General features: G+C 45.0%; 1 protein-coding gene across 1 annotated transcript in view; it reads left to right on the top strand.

The window, feature by feature from the left end:
* The window catches only part of CEP162 (centrosomal protein 162), a 332,984-nt gene that overhangs the window by 158,820 nt on the left and 146,487 nt on the right, over positions 1-27,677 (top strand). The window contains exons 6-7 of the mRNA XM_082249677.1: positions 21,424-21,533; positions 25,360-25,390. Of these exons, the coding sequence (XP_082105803.1) occupies positions 21,424-21,533; positions 25,360-25,390 (141 nt within the window). The remainder of the gene's footprint in view (positions 1-21,423; positions 21,534-25,359; positions 25,391-27,677) is intronic.

Genomic DNA, 27,677 nt, shown 5'->3' with positions numbered 1-27,677 from the left:
TGACAATACCTTACAGATTCTCTATGGGTTTTATGTCAGGCAAGTTTGCTGGCCAATTAAGCACAATGATACCATGATCATTAAACCAGGTATTGGTACTTTTGACATTGTAGGCAGGTGCCAAGTCATGCTGGAAAAATAAATTAGCATCTCCATAAAGCTGGTCAGCAGAGGGAAGCATTACGTGCTCTAGAATTTCCTGGTAGAGGGCTGAGCTGACTTTGGACTTGATAAATCACAGTGGACCAACACCAGCAGATGATATGGCTCCCCAAATCATCACTGACTGTGGAAACTTCACACTGGACCTCATGTAACTTGGGTTCTGTGCCTCTCCACTCTTTCTCCAGACTCTGGGACCTTGATCTCCAAATGAAATGCAAAATTTTCTGCAAAAAAGGACCACTGAGCAACATCTCCCCCAAATTCTTCACAATTGGTTTATCAAGTCCAAAGTCAGCACATCCCTCTACCAGGAAATTCTAGAGCACTTCATGCTTCCCTCTGCTGACTATCTTTATGGAGATGCTGTGGATGGGTCTTCCAGGATGACGATAACCCAAAACATACTGCCAAGGCAACAAAAGAGTGGCTTAAGAAGAGGCACATTAAGGTCATGGAGTGGCCTAGCCAGTCTCCAGACCTTAACTCTATAGAAAATTTATGGAGGGAGCTGAAACTTCGAGGTGCAAAGCAACAGCCAAGAAACCTTAAGGATCTAGAGAAGATCTGTAAGGAAGAGTGGACCACAATCTCTCCTAAGATGTGTGCAAACCTGGTAGCCAGCTACAAGGAACATCTTAATTCCGTGCTTGCCAACATGGGTTTCTCCCCAAGTACTAAGTCATGTTTTGCTTTGGGGATCAAATAATTATTTTACTCACTGAACCACAACTCAATTTATAACATTTGTATCGTGTTTTTTTCTGGATTTGTGGTTGATATTCTGTCCCTATCATTTAAAATACATCTATGATAAAAATTATAGACCCTTAATTTCTTTCTAAGTGGGCAAGCTTACAAAATCTGCAGGGGATCAAATTCATTATTTAACCAGCTGTATAAGTCCAGGGCAGTGGTTCATTCCTTTTGGACCCAGACCCTAAAGACTGCATTGGGGTATGCCCACAATGACAGGCAAAGCCTGGACTCTATATACAGTCCAGCGTTGTGTGAAGGTAAGACAGGGTAACCCTGTATAAATGGCCATTACTGTAAAAGCCAGGTCTTTGTTTGGATTGTATTCACTTTACCGTTTAAGTTTTTCAAATTTTGGTGATAAAACTCAACCACTCAAAGATTAGTCTCAGATGGATGACCAGGTGTTTCATCACACTACTAGTTACACACATTTTATTGCCTACCCTATCACCACAAGGACTTTGCTACAAGACTGCCTACAGCTGAGTTGCTACATACTCATTTGGGAACCCTTGATCCCTGGATGTGGTTCGGGCATGGCGACGACTCGATTCTGGAGTCGATTCTGAAATCTGATTTCTTATTTGTCCTTACGGATGGACAGTCTGCATCTGCTGTGATCATTTCTAGATGGATCAGGCAGGCAGTGATGCTGGCCTATTCCATCAGGGGTCAGGTTCCTCCTTTCCTTGTTAAAGCACATTTTACAAGGGCGCTTAGTGCCTACTGGGCCTTCCATCATCAGGCTTCATTTGTCCAGGTGTGAAGGTCGTCTGTGCATACATTAACAAACTTTTACAAGGTGGATGTCTCGCATCTGCGGATGCTGTGTTCGGCCGCAAAGGTTTGCAGACTGCTGTTGCAGAGGCTCCTGACTCTTGATGGTTTATTTTTTTCTGGTTGGTGAGCTTTAGTTCTTCCTGTTTGAGCTCCTGGTTTACCCGGTTAGCTATGTTTAGCCCTTTTGGGAACTATGTGTATCGCTGGGTTTCCCACCCCTCATGTTGACACTGCTTTGGGACGTCCCCAAGGTCAAAGAAGATATAGGACTGTGTCCGTCAATGAACGAAAGAGGAAACTAGATTTTTGTCTTACTGTAAAATCCTTTTCTCTGATGCTCATTGACGGACACAACACCCACCCCTCTGTTGAGTTGGGTTATGTATTCTTCTGACACTGCTTGTTACAAACTGAAGTTCTATAGCAGGAAGTGGAACTAGCTTTCACTCCATCCCAGGTTCCAAACTGCCCTATTAAGCCTCATCATCTACAGCTACTACTACCATTTTCCCACCAACTGTCACAGAGGAGTCTATAATTTTTGCAGCACAAAGTGAGCCGCTTTTTACAAGACGATGCACATCAATTAATTGACTCCAAGGCTGTGGAGAAGAGCAAAAGGAGAAGGGGGCACAAGGCAGGGAGAACCAATTGGCCATGATGTTCCAGCAGTGCACTGAAAGTTGGCTGCAGCGATGAGCAGGGAAGGGATGATGATGAGGAGGTCTCTGACCATATCTGGCTGCCTGATAAAGCAGAGGAGGAAAGTGATGAAGGGACACAACCCCAGCAAGGCAGGAGGTCACCCAGAGGCAGGTCGCAGAGACGATCCCACATGGGGGGTGGGATCTGGGGGCCCCCTTGTTAAAGGGGGCTTCCAGATTCTGATATGAGGATTTCGGGTAGATACCAGCGCTATGGAGCCTTCAGTATGTTAGTAACGGTGATATTTGGAGGTGATGATGAGCTGCCGCCAACCTGCCACTGAGGCAGTGAGTGATAAGAAAGTGCAAAGGTGTTGGTGCTAGGCGCTATCACCAAGAAATTGTGCTGTGCGTTCTTTAAAACCATGCACATAAAATGGGAAAGAAAATGTGTTGTGCGTTTTTAAAATTATTTTGTTACAAAATTGTGCGTTTTAAAACATGTGCTGTGCGTTTTAAAACATATACTGTGCGTTTTTAAACAACCTGTTGTAAAAGCAATGCGGTGCAAGCACTAAAAATTATACCGTCATAAAGTGCATATGTGCATATATTAAAAACTTATAGTGTCACCACTTGGGTAGTGCTTCAGTGCTTTGTGAGCCAGTATATCAAGTACACGGTACACAGTGCTTATACAATGGGGAAAATTAGCATCCCGTGGATCTCCACTGGGTGTGATTGCTTACCGCACTTCTTGTCCTGTTTGGCTCGATTCCCCTCATTTACTGCAACAAGAAATAGCCTCCATTGCGTAGTATAGCATGTATGAGGTAAAAAAGCAGGTGTAGTGTCCACTCACATGTTAGGAGTTCACTTTCAGGCATGCAGGGTCCGCCGGGCTGTTCCGCTTCCGCGTTCCACCAGCCTGAATCACAGCTACCGGAAATGACGTAATAAGCCAGGCCCTACGCCTTTCGTCAGTACGACGTCATCTGGAGACGCTTGAACAAGGATTTATTTCTTAACGTGGTATGGGAATAATAAGTGGAGGGTGGTCCATTATGAGTTTTTTCTCCTGGTTTGGATAACATGTATTTCTTAATGTTGAGTCTCCTGGTAAACTTTAGAATATGTACATAAGTGTCAAATTTATTTAAATTTTTTATTGGTGCAAATTTTAAACCTTTATCGAGTATTTTCAATTCTGGTTCTGTTAGAGTGACTCCGCTGATGTTAAAGATTCCATTTCCTATTACTCTCTTTTTCTTTTTTTTTTTTTTTTTCTTTTGCTTCTTGAAGAGGAAGCAAAAGAAAAAGAGAGTAATAGGAAATGGAATCTTTAACATCAGCGGAGTCACTGGCGGATAAGGGTGGTTCCATTATTGTGATGTCTAAAGAAGCATATAAGAATGAGATGGAGAGACAATTGAATGACGTCCCTACTTATATTAAATTAACAAAAAATCCTACCCACACTTTTAAGAAAGATCTAGAAAAATTGGTAAAATATGGTAAAGAAAAAGATTTCTTGAATGATAAAGAAGCCAAATACCTTGTCCCCAAGACTTGCAGAATCCCGATTATTTATCTTTTACCAAAGATCCATAAGGATAGGGAAAACCCCCCGGGAAGACCCATTGTTAATGGGATTAACTCCGTAGGTGCAAGACTTGGCTAATATATAGACTGGTTCCTGCAACCAGTAGTCCGCAAAACTACTTCGTTCTTGAAAGATACGAAACATTTAATACAACTACTTGATAATGTAGAAGTTAGATCAAACGACATTTTTTTGGCCACAGCGGATGTTTCCAGTCTATATACCATAATAGACCACCAAGAAGCTTTATCTTCAGTCAAATGGTCCCTTAAGGAGATGAGTGATTTAAAACACCCACAAAGAAAATTCCTATTAAAATGTCTGAAATATGCATGCAATGTCAAGCGGCAGCTTCCAAAGCCAACAGAATATTAGCATGCATAAAGAAAGGGATGCATTCCAGAGATAAGACTATAATCCTTCCACTTTATAAAACTCTGGTCCGACCGCATCTGGAGTATTCCGTCCAGTTCTGGTCGCCAGTCCTCAGGAGGGATGTGTTGGAGCTGGAGAGAGTCCAGAGAAGGGCAACTAAACTAATTAGGGGATTGGAGGACCTTGACTATGAAGAGCATCTACAATCGCTCGATTTATTCTCCCTGGAGAAGAGACGTCTGAGGGGGGACATGATAGCAATTTATAAATATCTTAATGGGGATCCCAGCTTAGAAAAAAAGCTGTTCATTCGAAGGGATTGCATGAGGACTCGAGGGCATACAATGCGATTAGAGGAGAAGCGTTTTAACCTCAGGCAACGCGGGGGGTTCTTTACTGTTAGGGCAACAAGATTGTGGAATTCTCTACCACAAGAGGTGGTTTCTGCGGGTAGTATGGTGGCTTTCAAAAGACTCTTAGACTTACATCTCAAGGATCAGAACATTCAGGGGTATGGGAGATGATTACAGCCACACATGCCTACACAGGTTGAACTGGATGGACTATTGTCTTTATTCAACCTCACCTACTATGTAACTATGTAACTATGTAACTATAGTTTGGAACACAACTATTTCTGGTATCAGAATAACGATTATCAGCAAACGAAGGGAATTGCGATGGGAGCCAAGTTTGCGCCTAGCGTAGCAAACATCTTCATGTCACAGTGGGAAAAGACTGCAGTATATCAGAATAAACCAGACCAACTAATCCTCTATAAGAGATTTATAGATTATATCATAGTGATATGGTCTGGAGATGAAAAAGATCTACTTGATTTCGGACAATCATTAAATATGAACACTAAAAACATCTCTCTCAAATGGGAGATTAATAAAACAACTATTAACTTTCTCAACTTGGAAATCTGGCATGAAGAAAAAAAGATAAAGACCAAGACTTACTTCAAACCAGTCGATAGAAATAGTTACCTCCCATTAACCAGTTGTCACCACAAACCCTGGTTAACTAACATTCCTAAGGGGCAACTTATACGACTACGAAGAAACTGCACTGAAAAAACTCACTATGTAGAACAAGCAGAGATATTAAAGACAAGGTTTTTAGAAAAAGGCTATAAACACTCTTTTATCGAAGAAAAAAATCAATGAAGTGGGTATTTTGGAAAGAGATACTTTACTGAAAGACACTATACGAGAAAAACAATCTCAACAAACATTGAATGTCATCCTGGACTATAACATCCAACATAAAAAAGTTGAAAAAATCTTCAAAAAACATTGGAACATCTTATTGGCGGATAAAACCCTACAACAGATACTCCCAAGTCGCCCAAGATTTACTTACAGAAGAGCCCCCACCTTGCGAGACCAACTAGCTAAAAATATTGTGGAACCACCCCCCAAGGCTCCATTTAGCTTCTTTGAGGGAAAAGGCTTCTATCCCTGTAAGGGTTGTTTTGCCTGTAAACGCACTAAATTTCCAAAGAAAAAATGCATTGAATTTGAATCCACAGTTACATGTAAAAAATATATAAAGGAATTCATTTCTTGCAGAACAGAAGGGGCTGTGTATCTTTTACAATGCTCTTGCAAGCTCCAATATGTGGGTCGCACCAAGAGACCCCTGTGGAAACGCCTTAGAGAACACGTCCAGAATATTCAGAAAGGCTATCCAAAGCACAGTGTCTCTAAACATTTTCTGGATTACCATCAAAAAGACCCCTCTTCTTTAACTTTCTGTGGCATAGAGAAATATAAACCTCACTGGAGAGGCAGCAATAAAGTTAACATCCTCAGTAAAGCTGAATCAAGATGGATTTATGAAATCCAATCTTTTTCACCGTCCGGCTTGAACATTGAGTTTGATCTCAATTGTTTTATTTCTGATTTTTAATCTGTTTCTGAGCTTTCTACTCCCTACCTCCACGTGTATGTTTGTTTATTATGTGCATATATATGGAAGATATAATATTTTCTCATGTTTATGCATTTGACATATATTTTCCTTGCTTATGAGGTCATTAATTTTAGTGTTATTTGGTGTCCTTCTCCATCATCTTCTGTTACTCCTTTTTACCTTTATTAATTCTATTGGTTTCTATAGCCTGTTCAGTTTTTTGTTTTTACTCATATTCTATTATTGGTCCTATTTTTGAGTGATTACCAATTTTAATCTTTAATGGTTATGATATTTTGATATATTTTTTATGATCTATTTATCTCACTCCTAAATATTATCATCATATGTTGCTATTTTTTATGCTATCAATATGTAATATGAATTATCTCTCTCGATTTTTTAATAACTGTATTTGTGAAGAATCTGCATCAACTAAGTTATTCTGCTCCTCTTGTATTATGCTGCTATGTTGTTTACATACTTGGAGCTCCATCTGGTAGTTGATGTGTATATTACATGTGTTTACAGCGGTCGCTATAGTGACCGTTGGCTATTTAAACAAGTACGTCAGCCATGCTTCTCATCCCTTGAGAAAGTCACATGTCTGCTGTGACGCAACTAGTCGGGAGAAGCGTCTGACGTCACTTCCGGTCCTTGGCCGAGACCGGAAGTCCCTGGATACTACTGCCTAAGCCGCTGCCACGCTACTTTTATGCTGTTATATGCCTACATTTATGTGAGTGCATTCTTTTAAATTAATAAATGTTACCATTTGAAACGTACTACACCATGAAGTGCCTCCTTTTATCGTGGGTTTGAGCTCCAAACCTTATCCAGGATTTCATCCCTTGATGTCGATACTGGCTTTCCATTAAAGTCCCAGAGGAGCCTGCTTTTAAGGAACCATTGGTTGAAGGTTGAAGAGGTGGCGGAGGATGGATTTTTTTATAGTGATCAGGCTTGATGGAGGAACAATGGAGGAGGAAAAGTGCTGGGTCATCGCGGAGTACGAAGTCGGTCATTCGCTGAGATATCTCTCTGACCTGTCTCCAAAAGTCGCTCAGCACTGGACAGCTCCAGAGGATATGGAGCATCGTCCCACGGTCCACTCGGCACCGCCAGCACCTGTCCGATGCTTCTGGGAAGAAACCCGCTATCCTCGTTGGCGTATAGTACCAGTGCGTCAAGATCTTATAGTTAACCTCCTGGAGGCGTGTACAGATAGAGGATTTCAAAGAAAAGCGAATGATATTCCGACGCTGAGTCAGCGTGAAAGTCCTCTGCCACTTTATGATATTTTATACGTTTTATCCTTTGCATTATTTGCACAAAATCACCTATATCTTTAAATATTATCATCGTACTTTTGCAGTTGCTGTGCTTGGTTTTAAAAGTTTTTATTATTTATTCTTATGGGGGGTGATTTAAGCGCCGATTCATTTTACCCTATTTAATTTTCTCTATCGTCTATCGAAAGACGCAGCCTCATCTCCATGAGCTAAGTGGGTTTATGCTTCTCCCATCAGGAAAAGTTGAATACACACGCCCAGGGGGCTGTCCCTCCAGGCATAAAATCCCCCTGCACATCCCAGCACATCAGTTTGTTTTCTGCCTAGAGAAGGACTAGACCTAGGTTTCGTGCTTTTCGGGTTTTCAGAGTATTTTCTTTTATTTCTCTTTACTCACTTTCTAGCTAGAAGAAGAATTTCCTGGTGTGGTGATCTACAAGCAACGATGTCGGCTGGGGCTTCGTACTGGATAATCTAGATCCTTCTGGTCCCCCACTCCCCAGTCTGGCCTACAAGCGTGAGCAGGTTAAGTTCCGACCTAGGCCTACCTACGACGGTGCCCCCTTGTCCAGAGGGGGACGAGCCTGCGAGCGGATGCCTCCCTGGGATGCAACGACCTGGAACACCCTGAGTCGCAGCGTACTCCTTGGGTGGCAGCACCCCCACTTCGGGTGGGAGGCAGTCTGCCCGGAGCAGAGCCCACCCGGTCCATGGTGTGTTAAGTAACTGTGCCCCCCTTGCCCCGGCTGGCCTTGAGGGGATGTGGGCCCTCCCCTGGGGATAATGGGATTTGTGCCTCCCAAGAGATCACCCTGGTCTGCCCTGGTGCCCGGTCTGTGTGTCCTTCCCTCTCCCTGTCCCTGCGGGGGCTGTGTGTCTGGGGCGCTCTGGCACTCGGTGGGGGGGGGGGAGGGGTGCGTGACATGGTACTTAGGCTTGTTGGTCTCCGTTGTTGTTCCTGAGGCCTTAATGTGTCGGTCCCTAGCTGCATGGTGCGCTGTGGGCGGTACCATCTTAGGTGTGGGCAATGGAATTTTTTCCCCATAGACTTGTATGGGGCAGCCTTTTTCCCTGCAGCTTCCTATTGTTTTGTATGGGCATCCATCTTTGTGTAGCCCTGGTGCTATATTTGGTAGTGTATCCCTATCAGGCGACATCACTTCCTGTGTGGTCATTTCCTGCTTCTCTCTCCGTGCTGTGGAAGATTCAGGAAGTTGTGTATCTGAGGTGGTAAAGTATTGAGGGTGCATATCCTTGCACTTTCTGCTATCAGTTTGATTTAAAGGGGCTCCCTGCAGATTGCTGCGATCGGTGGTGGATACCACGATCGGCATTTTTAAAGCTACAGTACTCTGTTTTTTGCAATTTGCACTATTGAGTCCCAAACTGGAATTTCACCCTCCGAACCACTCTGTGCGACTCCCAGACAGTCCAGATCGCAGACGCTGGCCGTGATTTCAGCTGCCCTGGAAAGCCTAAAGTTGGTGGGTCCAGTCACCTGTCCTGTGCCATGACAAGTCCTTTCTGCCGGTGTTTTGGACGGTGGTCACCACGGACGCCAGCCTATCAGGCTGGGGTGGACTGCTGGGGAAGCTCTGTGCTCAGGGGACTTGGGCGTCGGAAGAGTCTTCCTTGCCGATCAATATTCTTGAGCTGAGAGCGATCAAGCTCTTCCTGCTTCACTGAACGAGTCGGCTACACGGCTCTCCGGTTTGGTTCCAGTCGGACAATGCCACAGCCATGGCTTACATCAATCATCAAGGGGATACCAGGAGTGCCCTGGCGGCCAAGGAGGTGGCTGAGATTTTGGTATGGGTGGAACATAATGTTCCGGCTCTTTCTACAGTCCACATCCCGGGTGTGGAGAATTGGCAAGCGAATTACTTGAGTCGTCAGGTGTTGGATCAGGGGGAGTGGTCCCTGCATCCGGAGGTGTTTCATCTCCTGTGTGTCTGGTTGGGGACCCCGGACGTGGATCTGTTTGCGTCTTGCCTCAACAGGAAAGTTCAGAGGTTTGTGGCCAGGTCTAAGGATTCTCTGGCCGACGCCACAGACGCTCTGGTGGCTCCTTTCTTGGAGTCAGTATCGCCTGATCTATGCCTTCCCTCTGCTCATTCTCCTCCCAAGGTTTCTTCGCAGGGTGGCGATGGAATGCATTCCGGTCGTTCAGGTGGCACCAGACTGGCCTCGGCGGTCTTGGTACGCAGAGCTGGTAAAAATGGTTGTGGATCCTCCATGGCGTCTTCCTTTGTGGGAAGATCTACTATCTCAAGGACTGATCTTCCGTCCTGCTTTACGGTCACTGGCTTTCACGGCTTGGCTGTAGAAAGGCCAGGAAGTCAACAACTAGGAAGATCTATCATTGTACGGGGAAATCGTACATTTCTTGGTGTGAATTGCTGCAGCTGAACCCTCGCTTGTTTTCAATAGTTAAGGTTTTGGCCTTTTTACAAAAAGGGGTTGAGCAGCACTTGGCATTGGGTACTATCAAGGGCCAGGTTTTGGCCTTGGCTATTTACTTCCAACATCCATTGGCTACTCCTAGTTTGATTCGCACATTTGTTCAGGGGGTGCGTCATCTGGCCCCTCCGAGGAGATCCCCGCTACCGCCGTGGGATCTTAATGTGGTTTTGTCTGTTCTTCAAAAGCCTCCTTTTAAAAATATTAGGGAGATTTCTCTGCTTTCTTTGTCGCAGACGTTTGCCTTCCTTGTGGCTATCACTTCTGCCCGCAGAGTCTGAGTTGGCGCATTGTCCTGTTGTTCGCCTTATTGGTGGTCCACAGGGATAAAGTGATCCTCCAACCTAATCTGTCCTTTCTTCCTAAGGTGGGGTTGGATTTTCACTTGAATGAAGACATTGTGTTGCCTTCCTCATGTCCTAAGCCAAAAAGGAAATTGCCTTGCACTCTCTGGATGTGGTTTGGGCGATAAGGCTTTAACTGACTGGTATTGAGTCCTTCAGGAAGTCGGACTCTCTCTTTGTCCTTCTGGACGGTCCTCGCAAAGGTTTAGCTGCGTCTGCTGCGACTATTTCTAGATGGATCAGGCAGACGGTTGTTCAGGCAGTTTTTTAGGCAGCGACTTGGTCATCTGTGCACACCATTGCCCAATTTTACAAGGTGGGTTTGTTGGCTTCTTCGGATGCCTCTTTTGGCCGCATGGTTTTGCAGGCTGCTGTTTCATGAAAGAATGTTTGTACTTCTCTTCATCGTCTTTTATCTAGGTGAGCTCCTGTTGTTTGGTTGAGCTCCATGTTGCCTGGTTGGGTAAGTTTAGCCTTTTGGAGTTGACTTTACTGTCTGTTTGCGTTTTCCCACCCCTCATGCCTAAACTGCTTTGGGACGTCCCACTCAGCTCATGAAGATGAGGCTATATCTGTCGATGGACGATAGAGAAAATACGATTTTTGTAAGATCTTACCGTAAAATATTTTTCTCTGATGTCCATCGACAGGCGCAGCACCCGCCCCTCTGTTTGGGGTTGGTTCTGTTGTCCTCACTGCTTTTAAACTAAACTGATGTGCTGGGTTGTGCAGGGGGGGTTTATGCTTGGAGGGACAGCCCCCTGGGCGTGTGTATTCAAATTTTCCTGCCTAGACTACTCCTGATAGGAGGAGCATAAACCCACTCAGCTCATGGAGATGAGGCTGCGTCTGTCGATGGACATCAGAGAAAAGGATTTTACGGTAAGATCTTACAAAAATCTTTTTTTTTTTATCAGCAGTATGTAGCAGTTTTGTGACTTCTGCCAGTGTCTGCTTAAAGCTTGTAGTAGGTGTTTACATTCTGCACTGACTGACCTATCAGGATGCAGAAGCCCTGACCCTCTATCTGGACAGTGCTGATTGGACCTGTGCTGATCACATGCACCTTCCCAAGAAAAAAAAAAAACTCTATAGCAATACATACCAAACTAAGCATGTGCAGCTTGTCCCCCAGCCTCTGTATTATCAGGAAATCTATTGGGGACAGTTCAAGGAGGAGAGGATCAGAGAAGACCGGATCAAACAGTCTTTTTGCATATACAGACTGATTTTACTGTGGTGGGTTTAGTAACACTTTAAGGACAAATGGATGATACTGGTTTGATTTACATGATTTTGTGAATAGTGATCTTATTCCACATGTATGTGTTTTTCTAGCCCATCATTCTGCACTTAATAAAATGTGTGTGTGTGTGTGCGAGAAAGATCTGATTCTCTTGAGATGAGAAGTGAAGACCGCACCTGACCCTGATGGTTACTATAGAGAGTTTTCTGTGCGTTTAACCATCTGTTATACTATCTGTAATAAAAAGGTCAAAATTGTCTGGTGAGTTTTGTTTACCACCAGATGTTGGATGGTGTGTTACACTGGGAAGTTAATCTTTAGGTTTGGATACAGATTTTCATATAACGATACAGTGGAGTTAGAGCGGAGTTCCACCCAAAAGGGGAACCTCCGCTTTAGGGAGTCCTGACCCCCCGACATGCCACATTTGGCATGTCATTTTTTGGGGGGGGGGAGCGGGTACCTAGTTTTGACAGGTACCCGCTCCCACTTCCGCTCGGAGCGCTGCGGCGCCCTGAGCGGAAGTTCTCCTCTCCCCCTCCCTCCCTGCAATCTTCTGGGACACGTCGGAGGTCCCAGAAGATTGCCGGCCAATCACGGCGCGCAGCGCGACTCGCGCATGCGCAGTGGGCACCCGGCTGTGAAGCCGTAAACTGTAACAGCCGGGTGCCCACAGCAGTGATGCCGGCGCCGTGGGAGAGGATCGAGGCTTCCGGCGGCCGCATCGCTGGACCGTTGGACAGGTGAGTAAATGGCTGGAACTCCGCTTTAATTTATTAAACGCAAATAGACTGTGCACTTTGCAAGTGCAAATGAGGCAAAGCTTTACTTTGCAAAGACTAATCACATGCAAAGATAAGAAAAAAACGGATTTTCTCTTACGTCCTCCGACAGTCACCGCCTCTTCATATTCGTCACAATTGGGTAATTGACTTCCGCTTCATAGGAGTAGCTAGGCAACAGAATATGTTAATATTAAAGCTTTCAACATATCCCACCCCCAGGGGGTGGTCCCCTCAGGCAATTACCTCCCTGCTTCCTGATTCCTCTCCAGTTTCATTGTCCTAGCTTGTAAGGAGTGGCTGGAGGTTTCTGTGCTGAGACATTCTGTCTCAGCCTTTCTTTCTTTTTTGGATTTTATTTGAGTTTTTTCTCTCTCTTTACTTAGCTGTTTCTTTTGTCAGCTTTAGTTAGTCTTCTGATGAAGAGGATCATGCGGGCTGGGTCTCGGGCTGATCCCCCCTGCTTGCAGGTTGTGGGCCAGTGGCTTCCCAGCCTGCCATCGAGCGTTCAGTCAGGTATTTTTCCTGGCATATGTGAACGACCCATCCCTGTTCGCTGCAGGGATGCTATGGTGAGGTGGCTACCTCACTGGACGCCATGCGGTTTCGCACCGCGGTTCTGCTGCGTCCTGACTGCGACTCTCCCTGTCACAATGTACAGTGGCTTGTTCGCCTGTGCGGGTTCCTCACGCCATGCATGGAGGTAAGTGTACTTTTCTGTGGGGACCTGTATATGTAGTGGGTGTCAGTCTGGGACTGTGTAACCTGCATGCCTGTTCATACTGCTGGGCTCCCTGTCTGACCTAATGCTGCTGTGGGCTGCAAGGAGGGGGGCTGCTGTACACTGCTCAGTGTTACTTGTATGAAGATATGTGTGACAGGCTGTATGTGTATGGGGCATGTTTTTATTACATGTTAGTGCATACATGCGGCGGCCGCTACGGCAGCCCGCCATTTTTATGTGGTGTAATGTATGGGGCATGCTTTTATTACATGTTGGTGCATACATGCGGCGGCCGCTACGGTGGTCCGCCATTTTTATTATGACTGCAAGTGTGTGCTGGCCATCTCTATGAGATAGGAGCGGGGTCTTTTGGCGCCAATCGCCGCCATTTTGGCAGCGACCGCTCGGGCCACATGTCAGCGCTGCATGCTCTGCTTTTCTTTCTTGTCCCTCACCGGCGGCCATTTTTGTGGAGCCTTCAATGGGCTTATAGGAGCGATCTGTACTTGCATCATTTCCTTCCCTGTGCTACAGCGATCGGTGCAGCAGCTAAGTGGTTTCTTCAGGTTTATTTTCCTTCCCCCGGTATTCCTTGCCTAAGTTTCTGTAATCCCTGTGGGGGTCAGTGTGTGCTTGTGTTGCGGTGGGCTGCTCTCGCCGCGCTGTTAAAGGGGCAGTGCTCCCTTTTTTTGTTAATACTCTTATTTTGTTGGATTTGGCATGGATTCTCAGGAAAGCAAGTTTCCTCTCACTTTGGTGGGGGGCCAGGGGACTGCTGCTGCTTCCCCCGACGGGGGTGATTTGGCTACTGTTGTGGCTAACCTTGCTGCTCAGGTGCACATGCTTTTAGTTGCTCAATCCACAAAAAGGCCCGGAGTTTCAATTTCCTCTGCTTCAGAGGGTGATGGTGCGGGGGCTGCTATGGCTGGGGTTTCCTTATCGGGGTCCCGTTCGTCCCTGGACCTGTTAGGGTCCGAAGTGGAGGCTGGGATTGAAGGGGTTGATTATTCTCCCCCTGGCTCGTCTGAAGAGCTTGCACTCGTGGATAGCTTAGTTGCTTCTATCAAACAAACGCTGCGTTTGCAGGATGAGCCTTGTGTTCCTACTGTTCTGGCCTCTTATGGGACGCAGCGAAGACGCAAATCTTCGCAGTTTTTTCCTTGCACTGAGGATTTTCAGCGCGCTGTTAGTGTACAATGACGCAATATTGGGAAACCATTTGCTGTGCCGAGCAGGTTCAAGCTGCGTTGTCTTTTCTCACCCGCTACTGATGAGCATTGGTGTGTGCCGCCTCCAGTGTAACACTGGTTTTGGTAGATCAAATCCACCGGGGTGTCATGTATTTGTGTGACGCGGACTTAGATTTAGTCCCGTTGGCTGCACGGGTGCACAGCGTGGCGGTGTTGTCACGCCGCTTGATTTGGCTGAAGTGTTGGTCTGTGAACCAATCTTCGCGCACCACCTTGACTATTCTGCCATATACGGGTTCTCGCCTTTTTTTGGCGTACCCTTGGATGCACTGATTAAAGGGATCACGGGTGGTGAGAGCTCGCTCTTGCCCCAAGCCCACAAGGCTATGGTTCCCCCGGGTAAGACGCATGCTTCTTTTCGTACCTTTCGGTCACACTATAAGGGCAGGCCCTTCACAGGTCAAGGCTCCCAAAAGAAGCCGTGGACCGGTAAGCAAAAGTCCGGTCAGTCCGGATCCGCTGCCCGTAACAATGCGGCCTGAAGGGGCGCCCTCACCCAGTTCTGGGGTGGGGGAACGTTTTCTCGTTTTTTCTTCGACCCTGGCTGACCCGCATTCAGGACAGGTGGGTTCAGGAAATCGTTCGATCTGGCTACAAGATCGAGTTTCTCTCTCGGCCGGCGAGCAGATTTTTTCCCTCAAATCTTCAATTGTCCCCGGGGCGGTTGCGGGATCTACACCTGGCGGTGCGGGACCTGCGAGCTCAGGGAGTAGTGGTTCTGGTGCCTCATCGGGACAGATTTCGGGGGTTCTTTTCCAATCTGTTCACCGTGCCCAGGAAGGAGGGCAAGGTGCGTACACTTCTGGACTTAAAATCTCTGAACCGCTTTGTGCGGGTTCGCAAGTTCCGCATGGACTCCCTGCGGTCGGTGGTGGCTGCCCTGGTTCCGGGGGTATACATGGCCTCCATCGAATTGAAGGATGCGTACCTTCATATTCCAATTTTCGAAGGTCACCAGAGGTACCTTCGATTCGCCATTGCGGAGGATCATTACCAATTCGTGGCGCTACCCTTTGGTCTCGCTTCGGCTCCAAGGGTGTTCACCAAGGTGCTTGCACCGGTTTTGGCTTTGTTGAGAGCCCAAGGTGTCTCTGTCCTAGGATATCTGGACGACATTCTGGTTCGGTCTACGACCAGCCAGGGTCTGGCGAAGGACCTGTCTGTCACGATGCAAACTCTGCAAGAGTTCGGTTGGACGATAAATTTTTCAAAATCGACCCTGTGTCTATCGGTTCGTCTTCCCTACCTGGGAATGATTCGGGACTCGGTCCAGGCGAGGGCCTTCCTACCGGACGACGAATCAGGACTCTTCAGGAAGAAGTCAGGTCCCTCAGGGACGTTCCGTGCTCGTCACTCTGGAAGTGCATGCGATGTTTGGGATTGATGGTCTCGGCTTTCGAGGCGATTCCTTTCGCCCGATTTCACACGCGGGGCCTCCAGGCGGAGATCCTGACCAGGTGGGACGGGCGACCACAGTCTCTGGATCTCCAGATTTCATTGAGTCTTCGCACCAGAAGGGGTCTTCTGTGGTGGCTCCGGTCCTCGACGGTGTCGGGGGGCAAGTCCTTTCGTCCTCTCTCATGGACGGTCGTCACTACGGATGCCAGCCTGTCGGGCTTGGGTGGTGTTCTGGGGGTTCTGTCCGCCCAGGGGACTTGGTCGGAGGAAGAGTCCCCCCTTCCGATCAACATTCTTGAATTGCGGGCGATAAATCTCTGCCTGCGTCGTTTGACGGACAGGCTGCAGGGCCGTCCGGTTCGGGTACAGCCGGACAATGCCACGGCGGTGGCCTACATCAACCACCAAGGGGGCACCAGGAGTGCCCGAGCGGCTCGGGAAGTAGCCGACATTCTGTCTTGGGCCGAGACGCACGTCCCGGTGGTAACGGCGGTTCACATTCCGGGGGTGGAGAACTGGCAGGCGGATTATCTGAGTCGTCAGTCCCTGGACCAGGGAGAGTGGTCCCTTCACCCGGATGTATTCCAGATGTGCGCGAAGTGGGGTCTTCCGGATGTGGGCCTGTTCGCGTCTCGTCTGAACAACAAGGTAAAAAGGTTCGTGGCAAGAACGCGCGATCCTTGGGCAGACGCGTCAGATACTACGCGTTGGTAGCTCCGTGGCATCAGTACCGACTGATGTATGCATTTCCACCGATTCCACTGCGGGCCAGGTTCCTTCGCAAGTTGAACTCGGAACCGCACACGGTGATTCTTGTGGCGCCGGACTGGCCTCGCCGGTCCTGGTACGCGGACCTCGTAAATCTGGTCATCGACGCTCCATGGCGTCTACCTCTTCGGGAGGATCTTCTGTCAAGGACCAATGTTCCATCCTGCTTTACAGTCGCTGGCTTTGACGGCCTGGCTGTTGAAACCGAGGTCCTGAAGGATAGGGGTCTCTTCCCTGCGGTCATTCACACTTTGATCAACGTGAGGAAGTCTTCCTCGGGGAAGGTCTATTACCGTACTTGGAAGGCCTATTTTGCCTGGTGTGAGTCCAGGGGGTGTTCCCCTCGCGCATACTCGGTGTCTAGGGTGTTGGCCTTCCTTCACTCGGGTGTTGACCAGCGTTTGGCGCTGGCTACGATCAAGGGTCAGATTTCTGCGCTGGCCGTGTTTTTTTCAACGTCCTGTGGCGTCTACTTCTTGGTTAGCTTTTTTTTTTGTTTAAGGGGTGCGACATCTGGTTCCTCCTAGGAGGGAACCTCTGCCTCTTTGGGACTTGAACCTTGTTCTGTCCGTATTACAACGTGCTCCATTTGAAAATATCAGGGAGATCTCGTTGTCTATGTTGTCCAAAAAGGTCGCCTTTTTGGTGGCGATCACTTCGGCTCGCAGGGTGTCGGAGCTGGCTGCTCTGTCCTGCAGGTCTCCGTATTTGGTCATTCACTTGGATGAGTTGGTCTTGCGACCTAACCCTTCCTTCCTTCCAAAGAGGATTTCGGAATTTCACCTTAATGAGGACATTGTCTTGCCTTCGCTCTGTGCGAGGCCTAAACATCCGAAGGAGGTGGACTTGCACTTCTTGGATGTTGTTCGGGCGATTAGGGTTTACCTAAGTCGACTGAATCTTTTCGCAAGACGGATGCATTGTTTGTTCTGCCAGAAGGTCCTCGGCAGGGGATGGCGGCCTCGGCTTCCACCATCGCCGAATGGATCAGACAGACCATTGAACAGGCCTATGCTCTGAAGGGGAAAGTTCCTCCCATGCCTGTGAAGGCGCATTCTACCAGGTCTCTGAGTACGTCTTGGGCCTGTCATCATCGGGCTTCTGTGGCCCAGGTGTGTAAGGCGGCGACTTGGTCGTCCGTTCACACCTTCTCGAAGTTTTACAAAGTGGATATTCAGGCATCGGCAGATGCTTCCTTTTGGCCGCAAGGTTCTTAGTGCGGCAGTTCCTTAGGGTCCCTTGTTTCCTTGGACCCCTGCTTGTTTGGGATATGTTTTTATCCCTAGGTTGTTTGCTTTTTTCCTGGGTTGTTGCTCCTGTTGAGCATGTTTTTTTCATGCTGCCCAGCTGGTTTCCTTCCTTTGGTAAGGTTCCTTTCTCTGATGGGAGGCTGCGTTGCCTTAGGCGCGGTTACGTTTCCCACCCCTCATGTTTACACTGCTTTGGGACGTCCCAATTGTGACGAATATGAAGAGGCGGCGACTGTCGGAGGACGTAAGAGAAAACGGAATTTTTGTAAAATCTTACCTGTAAAATTCCTTTCTCTGAGTCCTCCGACAGTCGCCTCCCCCGCCCCTCTTTTGGGGTTTTCTTGGTATACTCTACTGCTATTCTACTGAAACTGGAGAGGAATCAGGAAGCAGGGAGGTAATTGCCTGAGGGGACCACCCCCTGGGGGTGGGATATGTTGAAAGCTTTAATATTAACATATTCTTTTGCCTAGCTACTCCTATGAAGCGGAAGTCAATTACCCAATTGTGACGAATATGAAGAGGCGGCGACTGTCGGAGGACTCAGAGAAAGGAATTTTACAGGTAAGATTTTACAAAAATTCCGTTTTTTTTCTTGCACATGATTGTATGATGGAAGTCAGCAGAGCTTCCTCTCATTTCCTCTCATTTAATTAAGCTCTGGGGTAAATGCCCCTGCAGAGTGCAATTGCACATGCAAAGTGCACAGTTTATTTAGTAAATCGTCTTTAGTAAATCAACCCCAGTAGCTCATAAATATGAGAAAAAAATGTCACTGTATTTATCCTTTTGAAACACTACAGTATAATCGAACTATACTTTCATACAGTGTTAATTTTGTCATCGAATTTTGATTTAGTTTTAGTTCGTTTTTTCACTTAAATGCCATTTTAGTTTTAGTCCCATTTTAAGTCATCGTATTTTAGTCAGCTAAAATCTCCAGTGCGTTTTAGTTGAAAAAATAATTTTAGTAAACTAAAATCTAATTTGTTTAGTTAAATTGTAATGCATTCTTTAAGCATTTCTATAGAATTTCTGAACTCATTATATACACCTGTAGAAAAAAAAATCTAATATCATGGTAAGATTTATAGTATTAGGGTTAAGATACAGATTTAGCCACTCTGGACGGTCTGAGGAGGGCTATAATGCTGCAGAGTGCTCTGGACTGTTATCTGAGGAGGCCTGTAATGCTGCGGAGTGCTCCGGACGGTGGTCTGAGGAGGGCTGTAATGCTGCAGAGTGCTGGATGGTGGTCTCAAGTCTGCAATGCACAGTGCTCTGGATACCACCATGCCTGTGGTTACTGGTCAGAGGTGGCTGCAGAATGCTCTTGACGGTGCTCTGAGGAGGCCTGTAATGCTGCATAGTGCTCTGGACGGTGGTCTGAGGAGGGCTGTAATGCTGCAGAGTGCTCTGGATGGTGGTCTGAAGAGGCCTGTAATGCTGCAGAGTGCTGGATGGTGGTCTCAAGTCTGCAATGCACAGTGCTCTGGATACCACCATGCCTGTGGTTACAGGTCAGAGGTGGCCTGTAATGCTATACAGTGCTGGATGGTGGTCTCAGGTCTGAGGGATTGCCTGTAATGCACAGTGTCCTGGATGCCACTGCCAGTGGTCAGAGGAGGCCTGTAATGCAGTGCTCTGGACAGATAGTGGTCTGAGGAGAGGCCTCACCTCAGGCCCTGTTGTAATTGTAATGTACACTACGCACACAGTGGGTGCTCGATCTGCTCTCTGCTCTGGAGGTGGGCGGTCATCGTCGTGAGTTGGGACTCGGGAGTGGGACTCTCCTTGGGACTCGAGAGGCCTGGCAGTAATGCACAGTGCTGCTCTGGTCTCTGGCAGTCGTACTCATCACAGTGTGAGACCCGGAGGCCTGTAATGCTGGCTGCACACAGTCGCTTGCTTGCTGGGAGCGGAAGCAGCCGGATCTCCGTGGAAACCGTAAGTTAGTTAATGAGGGTAAAAGTCCCTGCCTCATATTTTCATTTAGTTTTCGTTCTGTAACGAAAACAGAATTGATTTTTAACATTTTTTTTAACATTTATAACGTTTTTGTCAGTGAACGAAAATGTGCTGTACTTTACGTTTTGTTTTTGTCACTGTAAAAATGGCGCTGATGAAAATTTTGGCTAAACCGTTTTGGCTGCCAAAATAACACTGTTTTCATGTTTAATATTTGTTACATTGAAAAAGTTGGAAATGCTGTTGGTAATTGATTTTTGGTTGGTGTTATATATTTAATATTTATAAGACTGCATTTTTTGCTTTACAGTATATGCCTACTTTCTATTTTCCTTTTTTTTTTTATTGTGGGTTTTATCATATTTTTTGTTTTTACCAGTAAGTTTTTATTGTAGTCTGCAAAAAGGGCTTTAGCATATTTATTTATAAGGATTGTGCTCCAGTAGTGTGTTCACAGGTTACTGGCAGACAGTTCACATTCCATATCCAGGTCCAGTCTGGTTTGAATCTGTAGCAGTTTTCTATTTTGAAAACTGACACAACCTGTTGATTAGGCACAAAAGCCACACCCAGTTTCTATTTCACTCTGGTTGATCTGGAACAGGTTAATATGCTTTATTAATGTGAAGCATGCTGCTCGCAACAGTTTCCTGCACCATCATATTCACGCAGGAAACTTACATTCCCCATATAGTCAAAAAACAAACACAAGGGCGACACTGGCCTAGTGCATTAAAGGTTTTATTGGATAAACGGTATAAAAATACTCACAAACAGATTCTTGGTATAAGCATATCAAATGGATATAGTGCCATCAACATCAGAACCAAAGGGTGTATCGTCCGCTGAAGCTAAAAGGCTTGCGCGTTTCGAGGCTTAGCCTCTTCCTCAGAGCCTCTGCTAATTGACACATCACTGTCAGACTTCACATGACCTATGATCTTAGCTGAAGCATCAGGCTCAGGAAAAAGTAAGTACAGTAAATATATATGGATATAAAAATAAATGTTTTATGAGTAAAGATTCTTGCATAGGCTCTTCAAACTGAACCCCTGACAAATTTGTGAAATTCAATCTGATCATATAATTAAGAAATATGTAGTCATAACATGTCTACCGGCGGTCCCCTGGTTGCAAACATCTGACTTACAAAGGACTCCTACTTACAAACGGAAGGAGACAATTAGGAAGTGAGAGGAAATCTATCCCTAGGAAGGGAAATTCACTCCTGTACGAGTTCTCATGAGAACCACCGAAGCTTTATCACTAATCCTTGCTTCCACAACAACCCAAAATTTTCAAAATCCAGTAACAATTATTTTTTTAGCTGGAGCTACATTTAAAATTTACCTGTTACGACTTACAAACAAATTTGACGTAAGAACAAACCTACAGACCCTATCTTGTTTGTAACTCGTGGACCGCCTGCATTGGTAAATGAGGTTGCCCACCATTACCAGGCCAATAACGATGTTCAAAAGTACAGAGAATAAAAGGATTATTATGGCTCAGAATGGCTAGCACTAGCACATTACATAAATTAATTCTTGACACTCAATACTATTGTTAAAACTTAAAATATGTGCTAGATTTTAGTCTTGCGTTTGTAATAGTCTATTATATTATTTTTGTTGCAGTCTTTTTGTTGCAGTTAGAAAACAATAATGTCACAGTACTATTGTAACAATTTTCTTACAGGAAATTACAGTGAGGACTTTGAAGATGACCCTGAATCTCTTGGCCCCCTTGTCAGAAAATCACAAGAAGAACATGATGGTCTGGAAAACAAAAAAAAAGCGAATAAGCTGGTTGGTTTCTTTATCTTTTCTGGACAGATAGGCACGTGCAAGTTTGTAACTAAGACTATAGAAGCTGCAGATACTAGTATGCTAATCTATATGCACAAATCATATTTCGCTGGTGCCTTTTAAAAAAACTCCAGTATGTTTAAAATTCACTGTCCATCTCCTCATTCTTAGTAGTGCATTTTGCTGGTGATAGTTTACTCAATGTATGTCACGGTACATAATGCTGTGCTATTTTAGCCTTCAGTTTTCTATCCCTGTATTTCCAAGAAATTGTGAAGTGCGTAATCAAGTGTTGCTATGTTTTACCTATTTCCTAGGGGCTAGAACTTAAATATTTAAACACAGTTACCATTCAGTATTTACAGTGCATTCATAAATTATTCAGACCCCCCATTCACTCAATTTTGTTATGTTGCAGCCTGATGCTACGGTTGTTAAAATTCATTTTTTTTTTTCTCATGAATCTATGCCGAGTTCCCCATGATAATGTGAAAACAGAATTTTAGAAATGTTTGCAAATATATGAAAAAGGAAAAACTGAACTATCACATTGGCAGAAGTTTTTTAAGATGCTTTGCTAACAACACTTGAAATTTTAGCTCAGGTACTTCCCATTTTTCTTGATCATTGCAGAAATGTTTCTACATCTTGATTGGACATGATTTGGATAGGCACACGCCTCTCTATAAAAGGCTGACAATGCATACTGTATCAGAGCAAAAGGCAGGATTATTGCAAGGAACAGATCTGGGAAGGCTACAAAAAAATCTGCTGCACTGAAGGTTCCCAAGAGCACAGTGGCCTCCATAATTCTCAAATGGAAGAAGTTTGTTACAGCCACAACTCTTCCAAGTTCTGGTCACCTGGCCAAACTGCGCAATTGGGGGAGAAGCGCCGTAGTAAGGGAGGTGACCAAGAACCCGATGGTCACTCTGAGCTCTAGAGATCCTGTTTGGTGATGGGACAAAATTCCAGAAGGAGAACCATCACTGCAGTCCTCCACTGATCTGGGCTTTATGGCAGTGTGGCTTGATGGAAGCCTCTGCTTAGTGCAAAACACATGAAAGCTCGCTTGGAATTTGCAAAAAAAAAAGCACCTGAAGGACACTCAGACACTGAGGAACAAGATTCTCTGGTCTGATGAAACTAAGATTGAACTTTCTGGCCTCAATTCTAAACATTATGTTTGGAGGAAACCAGGTATCGCTCATCATCTGCCCAATACCATCCCAACAGTGAAGCATGGTAGTGGTAGCATCATGCTGTGGGGGTGTTTTCTGCAGCAGAAACTGGCAGACTGGTCAGGGTTGAGGCAAAGCTGAAAAAAAGCAAAGTACAGAGATATACTCAATGAAAATCTGTTGCACAGCTCTCAGGACCTCAAACTTGGCCAAAGGTCCACCTTCCAACATGACAACGATTATAAGCACACAGTCCAGTCAACACAGGAGTGGGTCAACAACAACTGACTGGTGAGATCTCAAACATGCATTTCATGCTAGACAACCATAAAATTTTAAGAGCTTTACAATATGAGAAAATAAAGGGCCTCATCTTCAACTATCATTAAAGAATGCAAGCCATCATTGGCATTAAAGGGGCAACGCAAGATAACAAAAAATACAGTGCCTTGAAAAAGTATTTATACCCCTTGAAATTTTCCACATTTTGTCATGTGACAACCAAAAACACAAATGTATTTTATTGGGATTTTATATGATAGACCAACACAAAGTGGCACCTCATTTTGAAGTAGAAGGAGAATTAATTAATGGTTTTCAACATTTTTTGCAAATAAACATCTGAAAAATGTGGCATGCATTTGTATTCAGCCCCTTTTTACTTGGATACCCCTAACTTGGTTCTAGTGGAACCAATTGCCTCCAGAAGTGACCTAATTTAGTAAATAGAGTTTACCTGTGTGTAATTTAATCCCTGTATATATACAGCTGTTCTGTGAAGCCCTCAGAGGTTTGTTGAAGGATCTTAGTGAATAAACCGCATCATGAAGGCCAAGGAACACACAATGGACAGGATAGGGATAAAGTAGTATAGAAGTTTAAATAAGGGTTAGGTTGTAAAAAATATCCCAAGCTTTAAATGTCTCACGGAGCACTGTTCAATCCATCATCCAAAAATGAGTATGACACAACTGCAAACCTACCACGACATTCACCTAAACTGACTGGCTGGGCAAAGAGAGCATTTATCAGAGAAGCAGCCAAGAGGCCCATGGTAACTCTGGAGCTACACAGTAGAGAGGCCCTTTCCTGGAAATCCATTATCCATGTTATGTGATTGCTGGCCCATTTGGGTCTGATGGGAAGGTGAGAGGCTTATCTGTCTGGTGGAGGGATTCACTAAACGGTGCTCACAATATTCGTTGTTTATCACGATTGGATCACATTTCAGTTGAACACTGGGACTTTTGGAGATTTCTTTGATTGGAGCACTAGCACGATTATGTGCCTTATGAACTGTTTTTCATCTATTATTATCACATATTATCACTGTTTTATTTGTGTGATTTCTGGCGCAGCACATTTTTGTATTATATATAACTCTGGAAGAGCTGCAGAGATCCGCATGCTCAAGTGAGAGACTCTGTCCACAGGACAACTATTAGTCATACGTTCCACAAATCTCACAAAATTCCTTTATGAAAGAATGCCATAAGAAGTCCTGTTTGCAGTTTGTGAGAAGCCATGTGGGGACACAGCACACATGTGGAAGAGGGTGCAATGGTCAGATGAGACCAAAATGTATTTGGTCTAAAAGCAAAACGCTTTGAGTGGTGAAAGACGAACACTGCACATCAGCCTGAACACACCAGTCCCACCGTGAAACATGGTGGTGGCAGCATCATGTTGTGGGGATGCTTTTCTTCTGCAGTGACAGGGAAGCTGGTCAGAGTTGATGGGAAGATGAACGGAGCCAAATACAGGGTAATCTTAGAAGAAAACCTGTTAGAGTTTGCAAAAGACTTTAGACTGGGGCAAAGGTTCAACTTCAAGCAGGACAACGACCCTAAATATACAGCCGGAGCTACTATTGAATGGTTTAGATCAAAGCATATTCATGTGTTAGAATAGCCCAGTCAAAGTCCAGACCTAAATCCACTTTAGAACCTTTGGCAAGACTTGAAAATTGGTGTTCAAACGCTCTCCATCCAATCTGACAGAGCTGGAGCTATTTTACAAAGAAGAATGGGCAAAAATTTCACTCTTTAGATGTGCAAAGATGTTGGAGACATCCCCAAGAAGATTTGCAGCTGTAATTGCAGCGAAAGGTGGTTCAACAAAGTATTGACTTGGGGGGCTGAATACAAATGCATACCACACTTTTCAGATATTTATTTTTAAACCATTTTGAAAACCATTTATCATTTCCCTTCCACTTCAGAATTATATGCCACTTTGTGCTGATTCTTCACTTAAAATAAATTTACGTTTTTGGTTGTAACCTGACCAAATGTGGAAAATTTCAAGGGGTATGAATATTTTTCAAGGCACTGTAACTAAAGGGAACTTTTTTTGTAGATTTGGATAGAGTAGCGAAGATTTAGAACCACTGTTGGTTACTGCCTGTATTCACGTTCAGTAAATTTGCTCTTTCTCGAATTGTCCTGATCACCATTATCACTGAAAATTAAAATAAGGCAAAATCCAATATTTTGAGTTGCCACCAGAACAGGAATAGAGTGTAAATCTTTCAATTGGAATACATGCCAACTAAGTAAGAATGTTATTTTATTTATTTATCTTCATGGACATAGAACCACTTTAATTTTTTATTTATTAATTAAAATGCTTTTCTAAACCTTTAGGAAGAAGAAAAGCATGAAATGCTTGCCAAAGGTGAGTGTGTGTTTGTGGACAGTATTTTTTAAAATATGCAGTACAGATTTTCAGCAAAAATCTACAATTCATACTCCTAGTCCAAGAACCAAACATTATTCATAGCCTGCTGCTCTACAACCTCCTTTGTCTCCTTTTTGCTTTCAACCTAGGGGTTATCCTTACACTGTTATCAGCCTACTGGTTTGTCCTCTGCTATAAGCTGCCTAGGTTTCTGCTTCATTCCCAAGTGTATTAAACATGTTCATTTTTATAGCTCTAAACAATGGGACAGTGCAAAAAAGGTTTTTTTTTTTTTTTAATTCTTTTAATTTAACGCATTTTCTGGGCTTGGTCGAGTGTACTCAAGATTATAATTATTAGCGATTCACTTGATACAGATAAATAGATGCTATGCTGCCAATCTGTAGTTTTAAGTGACATCTGGCAAACCATTTTTAAGTAAAAATTATTCTAAAAAATAAGGTTCAAGTCACTAGGTTAGTAGGGTTATAGGATACCCATTTCAGAATAAAGTTGAAAGTAGAAATTTTAGTTGCATTTTGCCGAGGGAAACCTTTAGGCACCATGCCCCTCAATACTCCTGATTTCCTGTAAAGAACCACAGAAACACCTTGGAAAAAAGCTGGTGGCCAGACTGAAATCTTTACAGCAAGTTTATGGGCATTGCTTAATAATCGTGACTATTATATCATTGCATTTCATGCAATAAAAACATGTAGGGCCTTTTTTTTCAATAAATTATTAAAAGAGAAGTACAGACAATGCTCGTTTGGCTGTATTTCTCCTGTAGATCACAGGACTGCAGTATGTTCTGCACTCCTGTGACCTGTTTTCAGCTGACAGCGGGCTGAAATTACAGAACCGGTCCAAGCTGTGGAAAGATCACAACAATATAGTCGGGATCTGCTCACAACCTTGAACCAGCACCTGGCTCAGCCTCTCAGCGAGCAGACAGCGGTGACTGACAGTTTCCAGCCCTCTGCTCACGGAGCTCTGAGAACTGAGCGATCAGCAGTGTTTTGTCTCGCTCGATTTAAGTTGGTGCGATGCGGAAAACCCTGCAAATCCACTGCAACTCGTTCACACTGCCATATGCAAACCGATGGGAGTGTCAATACAAAGTTAATGACACCCCCAGATCGGTTCCCATATCGCAGTGCAAACTATCAATTCGGACAGGAATCGAATCGCATTGCGATCTGATTCGGTGTGGACCAAATAAAGGGTCCTGCATGACTTTGATCCGAATGCGATGCAAATTCAGCCATACAATCTGAATGGCTGAATTTGCATCGCACAGACATCACATGAGGTTTGCATCAGTGCGGTGCGCATTACATTCAATGTCTTCCATCGCACCAATGTGAACCGAGCCTTAGAGCCAGGGAGCGACAAATGCAGCATCGGACCGATGCCACATCCACCTAGGCAAGTATGATTCTAAAAAAATAAATCCCATACTTTTTTTAATGACCATGGCTAGGTTTTGGAAGCTCCACACAAGATCCGATTTCAAATCATTTTTATATTTTTTAAAACCTATAGGGCTCAGTTCATAAAGAATATCTCATGAGATAATTTAATCACGTGATCATGCTGAGATGCTGAAAATGTCATTTCACTATTGCCTTATGAGGTATTTACCTCATAAGCAAAAACACTCAATAAATACTTCAGAAAACAGTGTTAAATTCAGTTCAGTAAAGGAAATCTATAAGAAAAAAAAAAAAGCATGAGATAAATAAGTAGTGGTCCAGGCATGCGGTATTTAACCTGTTCCCGACCGCCGGCTGCTGATTTACTGCGGCAGGGCGGCTCTCCTGCGCAAACCGACATAGATCTATGTGGGTCACGCGGATGCAGCTACGGGGCGAGCGCGTGCCGGCGCATTCCCGCCCCCACTCGGCAGTGAGGACTCTGATGCACGGGGCAAGCCTCTCCGATTGCCGCCTGACACCCGCGATCGCTCCCCGCTGAGAGAGAAGAACGGTCAGCTGTTGTAAACACAGCTGACCGTTCTTTCTGGAATGATCACAAAGCCCCTGTGAGCCTGCTATATAGGATCACAGGTCTCTGTGATCATTTTACAAGCCACGCCCCCCCCCCACAGTAATAATCACTCCCCTAGGCTCACATTTACCCCCTTGATCACCCACAGTGTTAATCCCTTCCCTGCCAGTGTCATTATTTCAGTAACAGTGCATACTTTTAGCAATGATTACTGTAGTAATGTCACTGGTCCCCCCCAAAAGTGTCAAAAATGTCAGTTAGGGGTCCGATCTGT

This window comes from Pelophylax lessonae, assembly GCF_965119305.1.
Source record: "Pelophylax lessonae genome assembly, chromosome: 3".
Lineage (NCBI taxonomy): Eukaryota > Metazoa > Chordata > Amphibia > Anura > Ranidae > Pelophylax > Pelophylax lessonae.
This window is presented reverse-complemented; position numbering and strand designations above follow the sequence as displayed.